General features: G+C 45.3%; 1 protein-coding gene across 4 annotated transcripts in view; it reads right to left on the bottom strand.

Moving 5' to 3' along the window:
* Positions 1-11,844, bottom strand: part of Hspbp1 (HSPA (Hsp70) binding protein 1) — a 22,687-nt gene extending 10,843 nt beyond the window's left edge. Inside the window, exons 1-4 of one of the 4 annotated variants that reach the window (XM_031385139.1) lie at positions 11,725-11,844; positions 10,709-11,006; positions 8,270-8,474; positions 5,535-5,759 (exon numbers count right to left, since the gene is read on the bottom strand). In XM_031385139.1, coding sequence (XP_031240999.1) covers positions 5,535-5,759; positions 8,270-8,474; positions 10,709-10,912 — 634 coding nt within the window. In that variant the 5' untranslated portion in view covers positions 10,913-11,006; positions 11,725-11,844. Of the gene's footprint in view, positions 1-5,534; positions 5,760-8,269; positions 8,475-10,708; positions 11,191-11,329; positions 11,690-11,724 lie in introns of those variants that run through there. The other 3 variants (XM_031385138.1, XM_031385137.1, XM_031385136.1) reach the window with 3 other exon arrangements.
* Positions 11,845-17,531: the final 5,687 nt, after the last annotated feature.

Genomic DNA, 17,531 nt, shown 5'->3' on the forward strand with positions numbered 1-17,531 from the left:
AAAAAGAGCTGACACCACAGTTGTCCTCTGGTCACCACAAGTATACGACAATGGCATTCACTGCCCTCTCTCCAACGGCAGTGGTGGCACACACCTTTGACCATAGCACTCTGGAGTCAGAGGCAAGAGAATCTCTGAGTTCTAGACCAGCCTGGCTTACAGAACAAGGAATACACAGAGAAACCCCATCTGGGGCAGAGGTGGGAGGAAAAGAAACAACAGAAGCAGGGATCACGTCAACAGGAGGTGCATGTGTGTCTCCCTATCCTTCCCTGCCCCTTCCCCCACCCCAGGCCTGCGCACGACTGACTCCAAGTGACCCATCTCTGAGTCCTTCTGAAACCCTTTCTCTGTGCAAACAAAGAACCACTTACAAAAGTGAAGTGACAGGGCAACCAAGTCTGTGCCCTCACTAGAGAGGGGTAGGAATGCAGTAATGTTCCTGCCTTAGGCAGTAGGAGCCCACGTGACCAAGCCCTACCGGTTCCTAGCACAGAGCCCTGGAAAGCAGCCAGATAACACCATACTATAAAGCCACCCATGGAAGGGCAGACACCACTTGACTGTGCACTCTAAAGTGATTATGCAAACTCTACTTCAGAGTAAAATGGCAGTGTTGTTTTGTAGCTCCCTCATTGCATCTAGAGAACCCACCATGCCTTGGGGCCACTCAAAGAACCTGAGGCTTCTTGCCTCAGCCCTCAAAAGCTTCCTTCAGCAGCAAGCAACCTAAAAGACAGATAGCCAACTGCAGAAGATGTATGTGGGCTCAAAGGCAGTATCACTACTATGGTCCACTGCCGGATGACCAAGGCCTCAAAAAGGGCAAAATCAAGAACTACATAAGTAGGCTTGACTCCCAGAAATGGTGAAAGATGACAGTTACTAATGTATAAAGAAGAAAGAGGACCAAAGCAGTCCAAGATCAGCTGGGCAGAACCATCCAGATGGTCTGTTACCAGGTACATACAAATGAGCAGAGGAAGAAGAGTGGCTTTGCCTAGGTCTGTATACTACACACACACACACACACACCCCTAGACTTACAGAAACATGTACCATGTACAAGAAGTAGACCAGGTGGTCTGGGATGGGGGCTTTTCACTACATAATCTTTGTACCTGCCAGACTCTGATCAATGTAACTTTTTACAGATTTCTGTTTTGTCTTCATTTTCTTTTCCCCTCTCCTTTCCCCACCTTCCTCTCTGTCTCCTCTCTCAACCCAGGATCTTATATAGGCCAGGCTAGCTTTGAACTCATTATATATATCCAAGGATGCGCCTGAACTTCTTCTGCCCCTCCTGACTCCACCTCTTCACCTCCCAGAAGATGATGAAGTTACAGGCATCTGCAACTACACCTGCTTTATGTGGTACCTGGGATCAAACCCAAAGCTTCCTGTACGCCAGGCAAGCACTCTGCCAACTGAGCTCTGCTTCTTGTTAGCATTCATCCTTCAAAGTATAGCCCAAGCTAACTTCAAAAAAAAATTGGGGAGGGGGGTTGTTTGTTTGTTTTTGAGACAGGGTAGACTAGGCTGACCTCAAACTCAGGCAGGATTCACCTGCCTGTATGTCCCGAGTACTGGAATTAAAGGCGTGAGCCAGCTGACCTCAAGTTTCCAGGCATCCTCTAGATCAGCTCCCAAATCACAGATGTGTGCCAATATTCTCAGTACCCTGTATTTTTAATACTATAGAATGTCTTCATTGGAGGCACGGAGTATTTAAGACACATTCTCCCTGTAGACCCCAGGCTGTCCTAGAACTCACAGAAACCCCCCCACCTCAGCCTCCCATTTACCAGGATTATAGGTAAGTCACCATGCCCACCTTATTTAATGTCTTTGTAAAAAGTGTCTGGGACTGAATAGGCTGGAGAGACAGCTCAGTAGTTAAGAGCACTACTTCCAGAAGACCAGCACCCACATGAAGTGGTTCCCAACCACCTAGACCTCCAGACCCAGGGATTCCAATGCTTCTAGCATCTGTGGGCACTCATGTGTATATGCCTACACACAGAAACAAACACATATACACACAACTAAAAATAATTTTAAAATAGATTCTTAAAAAAAAAAAGTAATAGAGGCTGAAAAGATAGCTCAGCAGTTAAGAGCACTTACTGATCTTCCTGAGAGAACCTGGGTTCAGCTCACCACCACCTGTAGCTCAAGTTCAAGAAGATACAATGCTCTTTCTTGGCCTCCTCAGAAGAAGGCCCTGTATATGTGTAGTGCACACATATATATGCAGGCAAAAAACTCATGCACATAAAAGAAAAATACAAGTAATAAATCTTAAAATCTCAGAAGAAAGCTATGCAGGCTCCTCCCTCTGTAGCTCCAGACTGGCTGTGGCAGATTTAGGGCACAAAATCCTCTCCCCACCCTAGGGCTAGGTTATCCTGTGTCTGTCTCTTCATTGGGCGTTACTTCCCAGAAGCTGCTCTGCTCCAGGCCTCCTCCTTCCTGCCTCAGATTCAAATCCTTTCCCCTGCTGAAAGGCCTCTCCAACCCAAGCCTTCCGTGTTTTTCCCGCCAGCCTCTATGCCCCAGTAGCATTTGCCATCTGCGTGAACAAACACATGGAGACCAAAGCTCAAGACGCAGGGGAAGGCAAACGAAAAAGGATGTGGGTTAGAGGCCCCTCCTACACACTGCATTTCTCTTTTTCTGCCTTTGTCCCCTCTCCTTCTCTCCAAAATCTAGCTCTGTAACCCTCTTGGACCTCAAATTCATGGCAATCCTCCTGAGTCCTGGAATTACAAGTATAGGCCACCAGGCCTGGCTTTACATATCCCATTTCAATCACAATGTATAACTGCTAGAGCAAAGTACAGTCAGACTGGGGATGCATGTCAGTCGGTAGTAATAGGATGTTTTCCTGACATTCACAAAACCCTAGGTTCAATTCTCAGCATGGTGGTGCATGCCTATATTCCCAGGGCTCTGGAAAGATACAGACAGGAAGGCAAGAAGTTAAAGGACATCTTATGGTACAGAGAGAGTTCAAGAGTTCTACCTGGTCTATATGAGATCCTGTCTCAGAAATGGAAAGGAGCCAGGAGTGGTGGTGCACACCTTTAGTTCCAACACCTGAAAGCAGAAGCAGACTCTCTGAGCTCAGTGCTGGGTAGTTCCAGGATAGCCAGGGACACACTACGAAAAAAAAAGCTGGGAGGTGGTATCGCACCCCTTTAGTCCCAGCACTTGGGAGGCAGAGGCAGGTGGATTTCTGAGTTCAAGGTCTGCCTGGTCTACAGAGTGAGTTCCAGGACAGCCAGGGTTATACAGAGAAAACCTGTCTCAGAAAGAAAGAAAGAAAGAAAGAAAGAAAGAAAGAGAGAGAGAGAGAGAGAGAGAGAGAGAGAGAGAGAGAAAGAGAGAGAGAGAAAGAAAGAAACAACAACAAGAAACAAAGAAAGGGAAAGGCAACAGTCAACCTTGCAGAGATGAACAAGGAGTCCCCATATGTCCTTGCAAGCCCACTCCCAGGTACATACCCCAAGACTCCCAACCCCGGCTCACAGCAGCAGAACAGCCAACAGGCTGAGACAACCCAGACTCCCATTGGCAGATGAACAGATAAACAAAATATGCTTTGTCGGTGAAGAAATGTCATTCAGCCATAAAAAGGAATGAAGTACTGACGCATGCCACAAGGATGAACACTACACTCGTTGAAAGAATCCAGAAGCAAAAGGCCATATGAGGCACACACGGTTCGGTTTACAGGAAATGTCATGAACAGGCAAATCCTGAGACACATTAAACAAGTGCCTGCAAGAGCTGGGCTTAGGGGGATATGAGGAGGGACTACAGAGTTGAGCTGGAGGTGAGGAATGTTATGAAGTTGAGAGGGGGTGCACAACCTTGTGAATACACTAAAAAAATACTACATTGTGCACTCTACAAGGATGGATTTAGCTAAGCCTCAGGGCATAGGCTATAATTCAATCTACTTGGAATATGGAGGCAGGAGGATGACAAGTTCAAGGTTTGCTTAGACTGTACAGTGAGTTCAAGACCAACCTAGGAATACTTAACAAGATCCTGCCCTCAAAACAAAAAGATAAAGAGTTGAAGTGTGCTTCAGAGTAACTTGTCTACCATACACAAAGCCTCGGTTTGACCTGCAGAACCCCATAAACTAAACATGGTGATACACGTTTGTAATCCCAGCACTTCAGAAATAGTGGCAGGAGAATCTAAAGCATATGACTGTAGGAGAGATAATACAGGACTCCACCCTTCCCTTAGATATTCTAGCCCACCTTCTGCTGGGGGAGGGAGTAGGAGAAACCATAGTCCTCAGTGCTGTAGTCTGTTAAGTTACCCTTGCTCTGGCAAATAAGCACCACCTCGTGAAACCAACCCTAACTAAATGCAGTGGGTCGCAAAAACAAAAAAATGAAAGAGACATTTCAAAGTAGGACGGAGACTTGTTGGCAGAAAATCCCCATGAGTTTCATTCAAGCCTGGTCTATAGTTAGTTATGGGCCAGTCAGAGCTACATAGTGATAGCCTGTCTCAAAAAAAAAAAAGAAAGAGAATTTTATGGTCATTTGCAGCTACAAAGAGTTCTGGCATGGTCTACATGACACATTGCCTCTTAAAAACAAAAACAAAAAAGCAATATATAAAATTTATATTATATAATATTACAGTATTATGTAATTATAATTGTATATATTTATTATATAAATATGTACACACACATAGACTGAGGACCTGAATGGTGGAAGGAGCTACATACACAAAATATACAAATTATAAAAATAAACCAAAAACCAACATAAGCAAGTGCTTCACAAAATGATTTTCTTTCTGTCTGCAAGCTGGCACCTAAATCAGCACACTTCTGCCCATGCCTTGGTTTCCTTGCTTCATAGCCGTGAGGGCAGACAGCATTAACACAGAGCCACCGCGGTACTCACTGAGGGACTACCTGTCTGGAGAAGTGCTGGTTGTTTTGGGGTTTTTTGGTTTTTGGGTTTTTTTTGATTTTTGGTTTTTGGTTTTTGGAGACAGGATTTCTCTGTATAGTCCTGGCTGTCCTGGAACTCACTCTATAGACCAGGCTGGCCTTGAACTCAGAGATCTGCCTGCCTCTGCCTTCCAAGTGCTGGGATTAAAGGCATGTGCCACCATTGCACCATTGCCTGGCTAAGTGCTGGCTATTATAAGTGGGCAATGTTCCTGTGTCTCCAATTGGTGGAGACCACAAACACAGCTCAGTATCCTACAGTATATAGGATGATTCCCCAAGGCAGAAAATAAACTGACCCCAAACATGGACAAGGACTCTGATATGTATGAGAATCTCAAGCTGGAACACAAGGTCATCTACCACCACTATCAGAGTATAGTTAGTGTCTGGCTCCTGCACCTTACACAGAGTTGCAACAAGAATACAAATTAAAAAAATAAAGGAAGCACCCCAATCTTTTCTCCCCTGTGGATGAAGCAAGCCCCGCCCCTGTGGTCAACACTGGCCCCAGGCCCTCCCCCTCCGATCCTGGAACACTCACAGGAGATGGCGAAGAGAGCCTTGACTCGTACCGTGTCGCAGGAGTCCCGGTCGAGCAGCCGAAGTAGCTTGCGCAGGGCACCCAAGCCCAACACTTGCTCCTGGATGGCTGCAACATTCTGACTGCATGTGCCAATGAGCTGTGCTGCCCTCCAGCGCAGCCCTGCAGCCCCTGCCTCTAGGTATCGACCCACCAGCAGGTGCATGCCTGACAGCTGGCAGAAATCTACGGACAGGAGAGGAGAGAAAATTGTCAAAGACCCCAATTCACAGGCTGACCTCTTACTCCTTAGAATTTAGAGACAAGGTTTGAAACAGGGTATTCACTTAAAGACAGGGTATAAGAGGAAAGGCTGGTGAAAGAGTGTGAGGGCTCACCTGGGGATGATGAAAAGATTTGGAAGTGAGACAGGTCTGGAGCTAAGGCTCAGTTGGTAGAGTGCTTGCATAGCCTTCATACAGCCCTGGGTTTGGGTCTCAGCACCACATACAACAGGCATAGTGGCACACTCAGCACTAAGGAGGAGGCAGTAAGATCCTAAGTTCAAGGTCATCCTCAGCTACACAGGAGTATAAGGAAGGCCTTCCTGGTTTACATAAGACACTGTCACTAAACAGAGATTGGGAGGGAAGGGGTACAAGCCTATTATTATCCCAGCTACCTAGGAAGCTGAGACAGAGCAGGGAATACTGGTGCACTCCTCTAATCCCAGCACTTGGGAGGATCTCTGTGTGTTTGAGGTCAAGCTGGTTTATATAGTTAAGTTCCAGGACAGACAGAGCTGCGTAGTGAAACCCTGTCTTTTGAAAAAAAAAAAAAAAAAAGCTGAGACAGGAGGATTAAAAGTTCTGCATGGGGGCTGGAGAGATGGCTCAGAGGTTAAGAGCACTGACTACTCTTCCAGAGGTCCTGAGTTCAAATCCCAGCAACCACATGGTAGCTTATAACCATCCATAATGAGATCTGACTCCGTCTTCTGGTGTGTCTGAAGACAGCTACAGTGTACTTACATATAATAAATGAATAAATAAATCTTAAAAAAAAAATGTTCTACATGGGCTTCAGAGGGAGTTCAAGGCCAATCTCAGAAACTTTCTGAGAGTCTGCCTCAAAACGCAAAATGCAAAGAGAGCTAGCAATCTAGCTCAGTACAGCAGGCTTGCCTGACATGCTTGAGGTCTTCAATTCTATCCCTAGTACCATACACAAGTTCTGAAATCTGGAGGTAATACTGCCAAATATTGTAAATGTCCTGAATGCTGCCCAGTGTGCTGGCACAAGCCTGTAATTCCACCACTGAGAAGGTATAAACAGGAGGATAGTCACGAATTCAGTCACAAAGGCCAGCTATGATGTTATACACTGTCTCAAAAAAAAAAAAAAATAGGCTGGGCAGTAATGGTGCACAACTTTACTCCTAGCACTCAAAGGAGGCAGGCGGGATCTCTGAGTTCCAGGACAGCCAGAGCTACACAGAGTAACCCTGTCTCTACCCTCCCAAAAAAAGTAAAACAAAACAAAAACATAAATAAAATAAAAGATATGAATGCTACAGAATTATATACTCAACATGGTTACTTCTGTTTTGTGACTTTTTAATATTTACATATTTATTTATGTTTATTTATTAGTTGTGTGTGTGTGTGTGTGTGTGTGTGTGTGTGTGTGTGCAGGCATACACATGTCATGTATGATGTTAAAGGTCAGGGCTCTGGGAGATGTCAGTCTCCTTCCACCATGTGACTTTCCAGACTTGAACTCAGGTCCCACTGAACCATCTCACTGGCCTGTTTTGTGATTTTTTTACCTTGATAAATAAGTAAGGTTTAGAAACAAGGCCCGGTGACACACACCTGAAATTCCAGCACTGGGGTAATAGAGGAAAGAAGATTAGGAGTTCAAAGCCAACTCCAGGTACACAGCAAGCATGAGGGTAGCCTGGGTTGCCTAGAATTTGTCTCCACAACAGTAACAAAAAGAATGTGGGGGCTGGGCGGTGGTAGTACACGCCTTTAATCCTAGCACGTGGGAGGCAGAGGCAGGTGGATTTCTGAGTTCGAGGCCAGCCTGGTCTACAGAGTGAGTTCCAGGACAGCCAGGGCTACACAGAGAAACCCTGTCTTGAAAAACCAAAAAACAATAAATAAATAAATAAATAAATAAATAACATACACACATACATATATAAATATATATACATACATATATATATGAATGTGACATGTGACCTACAGAATGCACCTTGACCCTGGATACTTCAATGACATTGCTTACCCTAGACCCACACATGTCCGTCCCATTCTTCTTTGAAAGGAGGATGTCTGTCTGTTCTGATCACAATAGCACCATCCTACCTCAACCTTTGCACTAGCTATTCCTACAGACTTGAATGCTTTTTGCAAACCAGGAATACCCCATTGAATGATATACCCTCATTCATGTCTCTGATCAAACAGTCTACCTCAAGGCAGCCTCAGTTTACCATTCTACCCCAAATCACCTCCCTTCCCACCCTTGAGAGAGTAGCAAGCAAATTAGGGAGTAAATATCAGTCCCAGGACTCATGAGGGAAGTAGCAGAACAGGGACTTGGTGGGGTATGAGGAGGGGTTTGTTCCTGTACTAACAGAAGGGAGAGGCTAGGAGGAGTTGGTGGTTCAATCCAGGAGAGTAGGGAACAGGGCTGAGCCACACAGGATGTGGGACACTCTGGTGAGGGCTGGGGGAGGAGGGTACCTGCTGCATTGTCCATGTTCTCGCACAGGTCTGCCAGCAGCTCTAGTGCCCCTTCACGATCCTGCTGATCAGTGGCCAGCTCAGCTTCGCCAGCCGTTGGGGGTGCGGCCTGGGACAGGACACGGAGGCAGTTTTTCATCTGCTCCACCTCCTCTCGCTGGCCACGGAAGGCAGCCGACATAGCTTCCTGCAGCCATTGGCGTCTCTAGGGAAGAAGGGAGAAGGGTGGGGAGAGAAGTCTCTCAGTGATTGCCCAGGGAGTGACACTAATAGGACAGCCAAATGCAAGGGCTGATGGCTCTTTCCATCCACAAGGATCTAGGAGACATCTTGGGGGAAGCACAGAGTCTCTCATTCTATAGTGCAGTCTGGCTTCCAACTCACAGCAGTCTTCCTGCTTCACACTCCCAAGTGCTGGGATTAACAAACAGGAGCCACCATGCGCAGATGTTTACATAGTTTTTACTCATAACTTCTTTTCTAGGTATTAGGGAGTCAGTCCTGAGACAGACTGGTTAGAGAAAAAGAAAAGTGTTGTTCGGGGTGTGTGCAGGGTGGACACAGAGAGAAGCTAGAGATAAAAAAAAAAAAAGTAGTGTAAAATGATATGGCAGTATGACAAGCACTAGGGTAAGATTAAGCACAGTGGAACATCATGGGAGTGGAGGTTGGCCTGTAGAACTTAAATGGGGTCATCTTGGAGGGTCAGATGTCAGCAATGAAATAGGCCAGGGAATAGCCAGGCACATACTAGGAAGAATATTCAAGGCAGAGGCAATCACCAGCAAGCCAAGATGGCTGAAGCAAGGTTAAGTGAGGAAAGAAAAAAGTTGGAGAGAAACACCCCAGGAAAGAAGCAGGTTGGATCTTATAGACAGATGTAAAGGCTTAGATTTTGCTCTGAATGAAGTGGGTGGAGCTATGAAGGGAGTTCTCTGCTGAGAGGTAGAGATATGGACTGAGAAGCATAAGAATGGGGACAAGAGAGCTTAGTAGGATCCTAAGTAATCCATGCAAGAAAAAAAGTTATGGAGCAAATTGTGGTGGCACATGCCTGTAATCCCAGCATGGGGTGGGGTGGAGGCAGAAGGATTAGAAGTTCAAGAACAACCTCAACTGTGTATCAATGTGAAATATGACCAGATCCTGGACGCTGAAAAGAGAACCAATTGTACAGTTAAGGGAGAAGGTGAGAAAGAGTCGTCTGGATGATGCAGGGGTTCTGTCCTGAGCAACTAGCAGCTCTGGAGGCAGAACACAAGACCCGCTTGTTTCCCAACAGATGTCAGGTTTGAAGATCAGCAAGACAACCAGAGGTTGTGATGATCTGGATGCTGGATGGTTCTGTATCCTGACAAATGTCCTGAGAACTATATGAGGTTTGAATAGTATCCCTGGCCTGCACTTGCCACCAAGTTGGGACAAGAAGGGCTCTTTAGCCATGCCAACTGTCATCTGGAAGAAAAAAGAAAAAAGAAAAAAGAGGATAGAGAATGAGGAGAAATCAACAAATGGCACAAACAAAACAAGGGAGCCCAGAGGAAGACCAGAGACTATACTGTCCCCAAAGGGAGCTTGAGGAAGGCTGAAATGGCTAGCACACACCTGTAAGCTCAGGATTTTGGAGGGCAGGGCAGGAAGATCAGGAGGGTAAGGCCATTTAGGCTAGCCTGGTCTGTATGAGACCTCAATCTCAAAACAGGAAAGAGAAGGAGAAGAGGCTGTAAGGCTTTGAAATCACGCTCCTGGACAAGTTTGGGCAAACTATCTTATTGCTCTGTGCCTATTTCCTCCTTCTGCTATAAAGATTTAATGACACAACATGTATAAATTATTCTATAACTTAACTGAATTACTACAATATTCTATGTATAGTAAATGTCAGCTAAAAAATTACATGCAAAATTCCTATCAAACTTCAAGACAATTCTGTCAGGACTTATTATAGCTATTCCAAATTCATTGATTTAAAAAAAAAAAATCAGAGGCAGAGAAAGGATGTGAATTGCCCAAGCAAGGTCATGGTTGGCAGCTGGCAAAGCCGAACTATGCTGTGTACAAGTCAGTATAAACTGGAACATCAGACCTGCCTGGTGAAACGCTATCATTACTATTATCACCATCAATTAAAAAATGAATGAACACTTGAGGACTGGAAAGATTAAATAATATACCCAAGGTCACACTTGTGGAGACAAGGCTGAATCTAGTTCTGCCTGGGTCCTGAGAACCCCAACTTTCTTTTTGGCTTTTCCCTCATCATGAGACTGACTATTCTGCCTCCCAATACAAGGCTGTGATCAGACACTTTACAGCTGACCTTCAGCCTACCATTCAGCCACATTTAGATTCTTGCTCATCACCCAGGAAGACAACTCTCCCCAAGACACTTATACCCCCAGGACCCTAACCCAAGCTTCTCAGGTCCTCATACTTTACCTCCTCGCTCATGGGTTCTGGAGGGGGGTCTGGCTCCTCAGAGCCCGCAGTAATAGCCATCTGCAGCAGGCCTTGGAGGTTCCGTGGAGGCCGAGGGTTGCTTGAGCCCCCAGCCGAGGAACCACTGCCCCCCGACGAGCAACCCTGGGAGGCCGGAGGCAACGCAAGAGGGAGGCGACTGCCCCCTGAGCCTTTGTCTGCCATGGACTTTCTGTGTAGGAAGAATGTGTTGAAATGAAATTGATGGTCACCGCTGAAGCAGTTCTGGTGTCCGGATGGGTCGACTCTTGAAGGTCTGCTGAGAAGGTGGAATTTTGAAGGTGTTAGGAGTCTTCTCATGGTCCCAAACCATTCTGCCTACAACCACATTAACCACAGCCCCTTTCCTTCCCTCAAACCAACAGGACCCTTCCCCAAATCCAGATGTCCCTCCTTACTCCCTAGCAACAGGCCCCACCCACTCCCTGGCAACGAGCCCCCCCAAGCTCCCCAGCTTGCGTCCTCGTCTCTTAGCAACCCCACTGCCCCGCCTCCATGGCAACAAGCCTTCTCTCAGTCTCCTTAGCAACAAGTCTCCTCCATTGTCTTTGAAGAGGGGCGCCCCAGTAGGGCTGATCTCACCTTGTCGGGTCTAGAGCTGCCACCACGCCTAAAGACAGACTAGCCCTGCACCTGACTCAATTGGGCGCCGCCATCTTTGCCGGAAGTACGCAGGTCTCACACGGAAGTGCCTCACCCCAAGCTGTTTGCCCAGTTCTAAGCAGCACCTCTTAGCGGTGCGGCACTTAGCTCCACCTCTGTCGACTAGGCCCCCACCTCTTTGTCTTTGCCACGCCCCTGTATTTCGCGCTTTTGTAATAAGCCCCGCCCCCTAGCTCCTCTGTCTACCTTAGCGAACGAGGGACCCTCATGGCCAACTCCTCCCCTCCCAGACATAGGCCCCGCCTATGCCCACATTTCCCCCCACTTTGTTCTAGGCCTTTCGGCCAGTCCCAGTAAGTCCCGCCTCTTAGTACCTGGAGCTTCATCTCGTCCTGTTCCGCCACGCCCCTGCGTAGGCCACGCCCCTTCTCTGCTGCGGCTCAAGCCGTTTTGTCCTTCGCTCAACTGATTTTAACTGCATTTGCTCCTAGAGTCTCGGAATATCGCCCCTAATATCAGGTTACCTTTGGAACCTGACACTCAGTCTCACCTTTTTCTAGGCCTCAGTTTCCCCATTTATTACCGGTTTCAGTGTGGAACCCTCTGTGTGAGTTGTGTATATACATGTATATACATGGTATGTGTGGGAAGTCACATGTCAACATCAGCTGTCTTCTACCTTCCATCCTCACCTCATTTTAAATATATATATGTATATTTAATTTTGTAGTGGAGGAGGAGGCAGATGCACGTAAATTCAGGTTTCCATGGAGCCAAAGACATAGGATCCCCTAAAGCTATAGTTTACAGGCAGTTATGAGACAACCAATGTGGGTGCTAGGAACCAAGCTCAGGTCCTCTGCAGAACAGTAAGTACTCTTAACTGCCAAGCCATCTCTCCAGCCCCTTAAATTATTATTATTGTTGTTGTTTTCATTTTTTGTAGATTTATCTTTTTACTTGTGTATGAATGGTTTGTGTTTGGTTGGTTTTTGTTTTGTTTTCTGAGACAGGGTTTCACTGTGTAGCCTTGGCTGTCTTAGAACTCACTCTGTAGACCAGGCTGGCCTCAAACTCAGACATCCACTTTCCTCTGCCTGCTGAGTGCTGGGACTAAAGACGTGCACCACCACTGCATGAATGAATGTTTTACCTGCATGTATGTTCGTGCACCATATGCTTGCCTGAAGGATTGCCCTGAACTGGAGTTACAGATGGTTATGCATAAGCCATCATATGGGTGCTGGGAATTGAGCCTGAGTCTTCAGCAAGAGCAATAAAGCAACAAGAGCTTCTAATCATTGAACTATCTCTCATTGAACTCTCCCTCTCTCCATCCCACCCCACGCCTCTTTTGTTTTTTTGTTTTGGAGTCAGTTTGTTATTTTGTTGTTTTGTTTTGAGGAGGCTCTCAGTATGTAGCCTTTGCTGGTCTGGAGCAAGACATGACCAGGTTGCCCTACAACTCATATTCTCGTGCCTTAGCATCCTGAATGCTGGGAGTAAACGTATACACACCCACCCTGGCTTGTTTTACTCGTTTTTATTTTATGTATGAGTATTTTACCTACATGTATATACATGCATTATGTACATGCTTGGTGCCCTTGTGGGCAAGAAGTTTAGATCTGTTCCCTGGAACTCTTACCATTGCCGTTAACAGATATCTTGTTTTTAATTTTGTTTTGAGATAGATTTTTCTGTGTAGTCCTGACTGTCCTGGAAATCACTCTATAGACCAGGCTAGAATCAAACTCAGAGATCGCCAGGTGGTGGTGGCACACGTCTTTAGTCAGGTGGATTTCTGAGTTCGAGGCCAGCCTGGTCTACAGATTGAGTTCCAGGACAGCCAGGGATACACAGAGAAACCCTGTCTCAAAAAACAAAAACAAAAAACAAAAACGAAAAAAAACCCTCAGAGATCTACCTGTGTCTGCCTCCCAATGCCTCTTAATCCTTGGATTAAAGGCATTTGCCACCATTGCCTGGCTTGATTTTTTTATTTAAAAAGAATTTATTTATTTATTTTTATTAGTGCTCTGTCTGCATATACATCTGCATGCCAGAAGAGGGCATCAGATCCCATTACACATGGTTGTGAGCCACCATGTGGTTGCTGGGATTTGAACTCCAGACCTCTGGAAGAGCAGCCAGTGCTTCCTAGCCACTGAGCAGTCGCACCTGCTCCAGACTTTTTATGTGTGTGTGTATGTGTGTAGGCCAGAAGAGGGCTTTGTCTTCCCTAGAGCTGGAGTTACCAGTAACTGGGAGCTTTCTGACATGGATTCTGGCAACAGAACTTGGGTCGTCTGAAAGAACAGTACTGAACTTCTAAGCCATGTCTCCAGCCCTATAGGGTCTGTCACTGACCCGGGAGCTTGCCCATTAGGTTATACCAGCTGGCTATTGAATCCCAGAGAATCTTCCTGTTTTCACTTCTCTATAACCATGTACTACTACACCCACCCGGTGGGTGCTGGGAACCAAACTCAGGTCCTTTATCATGTGCAACAAATATTTTACTAACTAAGCCATCTCCCTAACCCCATTCTCTAGGTTTTTAAAAGGATCTCTGTAGCCCAGGCTGGTCTTGAACTTGCTATATACTTGGACTGATCTTGAACTCCTCTTCCTCTCAAGTACTGTGATTGCAAGTATATGCTATTATTAATAGGACTCCTCTTACTCTAGAGTATCTCAGTAGAGATGGAAAAGCTATATGATCACATTCCTTATAAGTTATTGCAAATGTGTGTATCTATATATGTATCTATGTATCATACTGTAACTTTCACAGTATGCAAGGGAGCTTGCATCTAGGCTATCATCATGGTATGTATGTGTTTAATATATATACATATAAATATACTATATGTACATTTATATTATGTGGTATCATATCATCATACATAATACATCGTACATAGACACATATATATGTATATGTACATATATATACATATATATGTATATATACACACACATGCACATTCTACTTCTAATTCTCAGAACCTGTGAATATATGACCTTATATGCCAAAAGAAATTTTGAAGATGAGATTCCATTAAGGATTTTTTTGGTGGAGGGGGTGCAACAGGGTCTTACTATATAGCTTTGGTTAGCCTGGGACTTGCTAAATAGATGAAGCTATCCTCAAACTTGCAGAAGTTTGACCACATCTGCATATTAAGTGCTGAGTTTAAAGTATGTGCTCTGCTTTCAGTTACTGATCTACAATATCCTGGTGTATCTTGACTCCAGCCTGGTCTATAGAGTGAGTTCCAGGACAGCCATGGCTATACAGAGAAACCCTGTTTCAAAAAACAACCAAAAACAAAAACCCAAGATGGAGAGCTCGTGAGGAATGACCCTAGAGGTTGACCTTTGTCCTCTACAAGCATTATGCACTCATGTGAACTCAGGTCTGCACACACACACAAATAATAAATTACAGATGTTGGGAAAGTAACCAGAATACATTATATACATGTGTGAAAATTTTTCAAAACTATATATTTTTTTTGTTTTGCTTTGGGGGTTTTTTGTTTTGTTTTGTTTGTTTTTTGAGACAGGGTTCTATTGGGTAGCCATGACTGTACTGGAATTAGCTCTGTACACCAGGCTGGCTTCCAACTCATCAGAATTTACCTGCCTTTACCTCCCTAGTACTGGGATTAAAGGCATATGTCACCATTGCCTGGCAACAATATATTTTGTTTTGTTTTGTTTTGTTTTTTCAAGGCAGGGTTTCTCTGTGTATCCCTGGCTGTCCTGGAACTCACTCTGTAGACCAGGCTGGTCTTGAACTCAGAAATCCACCTGCCTCTGCCTCCCAAGTGAGCAATATATATTTTTAATACAGATGAAAACTTTTAATTACAGAATATGAGACATAAGCTGGATGGTGGTGGCACACGCCTTTAATCCCAGCACTTGGAAGGCAGAGGCAGGCGGATTTCTGAGTTCAAGGCTAGCCTGGTCTACAGAGTGAGTTCCAGGATAGCCAGGGCTACACAGAGAAACCTTGTCTCGAAAAACCAAAAAATAAATAAATAAATAAATAAATAATAATAATAATAATAATAATAATATGAGACATAAACCAAAGACATGATGACTATTATATATGAGGCCCTATACAGCTGCTTTCTGAACTTCCTCTTTGCCCACTCATCTCTGAACACGCTGGCCTCTTCAGTGTTGCTAAGATATGACCCAGCATCCTCCTGTCTCAGGACCTCTACACTTGCGCTTTCTCTCCCTAAACTACTATTTGCCTTTTGTCTCCATAATTCATTTTACTTCCTAGCCATCTTACATAATTCATACCTATTTCTAGAAACATTTTCCAGGAGAAATGGCTCAGCAATTAAGAGCTCTTGCTCATCAAAGACCCTAGTTCAGTTCCCAGTGCCCACTCTAGGCATCCCACAACTGCCTGTAACTCCAGCTCCAGAGATCTACAATATCCTGGTGTATCTTGATTCCATCCTGGTCTATATAGTGAATCTATATCCTCTCCTACCCTCCAATGCCACCCAAATGCAGATGTTCATATGCACACACACAAATACAATCTTAAGAAAAAAAGAAACATTTTTCTTACCCTTAGTCATCTCTTCAGCACCAACCATGACTGTCTAAAGTATCTAACAGGGTCTCGCCTTGTTCAATCAGCTGCCTCCTCCACTATCATGGAGACCCTATAGGGGAGGAGTTTTGTAGATTTAGCACCCTGCTATATCCTTACCATTCAGAACAGTATATGGCTCAGATTTGATATTGAAATGAAGATGGTTTGATAGGTTTACCACTTCAGAGGAGCATAAATTTTTATGGGTGTACCCTGTGAGAAACTTGGGGATCAAATGTATGTCTAGCAACTTAGGGTGCCTGGCATAAAAAAAGGATACGGTTTATATAGAACCTTAGTAGGGACCAGATTCCACACAGTTGAGCGCAGATGTGTGGTACTCCCACAGAGGTGTAAGGATTATACTGAGGCCTACTTGAAGTTTACAGGACTTAACAAGCAACCATTACAGATGCCACCTGCACTGGGATCTATCTGCCTACCTATGAAGGTATAGGAGACATTAAGGCACAGTGGTATAGGTCTGCTTTTAAACAATTTTAAGGAACTGAAAGAATTATGCTTATGGGTGTCTGGCTGTGCATCTGTGTACCACAGGTGTACTTTGGCACCCTGGAGCCAAAGTTCCCTGAAACTGGATGGAGTTACATACAGCCGTACAGATGCTGAGAATGCAAACCCCGGTCCTTGGGTTTCAGCCTGCTCTTCTTAACTGCTGAATCATCTCTCCAGGACTGTAATTTCACACGAGAGACAGAGGCAGGAAGATCAGGAGTTCAAGGTCATCTTTAGCCACATAGTTTGAGGTCAGCCGGACCTTGTCTTTAAAAAAAAAAAAAAAAAAGCAGGAGGTGGAGCCCTGATAATGGTGAGAACATAGACTTTGCCCAAGGAGTACACAGTGTTGACTTTAGAGGACATAGAGAAATAGATCACACTTGGGTCTGCACCCAAAGTCCTTCCCTTTTCTATCTCTGTCTCTTTTATCCTCTGCTATCTCCCCGCTCCCCCACACACATATCCCGAAGTCTGTTCCCGTCTAAGCCCAGCATCTTTCCCTCCTGTGAATACTTGGACCCCTGACAGTCCTTATTTCTCTTTGTCCCCATCTCTCTACATCTTCCTTTGCATTTCTGTCTCCTATCCCTGTCTGCCCCTTTCAGCTCTTTTATGAGAGGGTGAGTTGAGGGGGCGTTGTCACATAGTCTAGGCTGTCCTCAAACTCACTTTATAGCTGGGATGGCCTTGAACTCTTAATCCTCCCGCATCCCTTATTCCCTCCTCTCCTCCACCCTGTCTCTGATATTCTGCGTCTTCCCATCTACTAATGTAGGTCATACTTCTCTTTGTGTCTCCATCTCTGCTTGTCTACTACTAGTTCTGTGTCTCTCTCCATCCTTCCCTCCATCCTTTCAGGCATCCCTCTCTCCTCCAGCATCCCTCTCCTCCAGCATCCCTCCACCCATCCATACATCCCTCCACCTATCCGTGCATCTTCCCACCTCCTCCCTGTCCCTCCAGCTTCCAGGCCCGCCCCCTGCCACTCCCCCTCCCCCACCGAAAGGGTTAACTGTGGGGAAGGGCCGG

This window comes from Mastomys coucha, unplaced genomic scaffold (assembly GCF_008632895.1).
Source record: "Mastomys coucha isolate ucsf_1 unplaced genomic scaffold, UCSF_Mcou_1 pScaffold21, whole genome shotgun sequence".
Classification (NCBI taxonomy): Eukaryota; Metazoa; Chordata; class Mammalia; order Rodentia; family Muridae; genus Mastomys; species Mastomys coucha.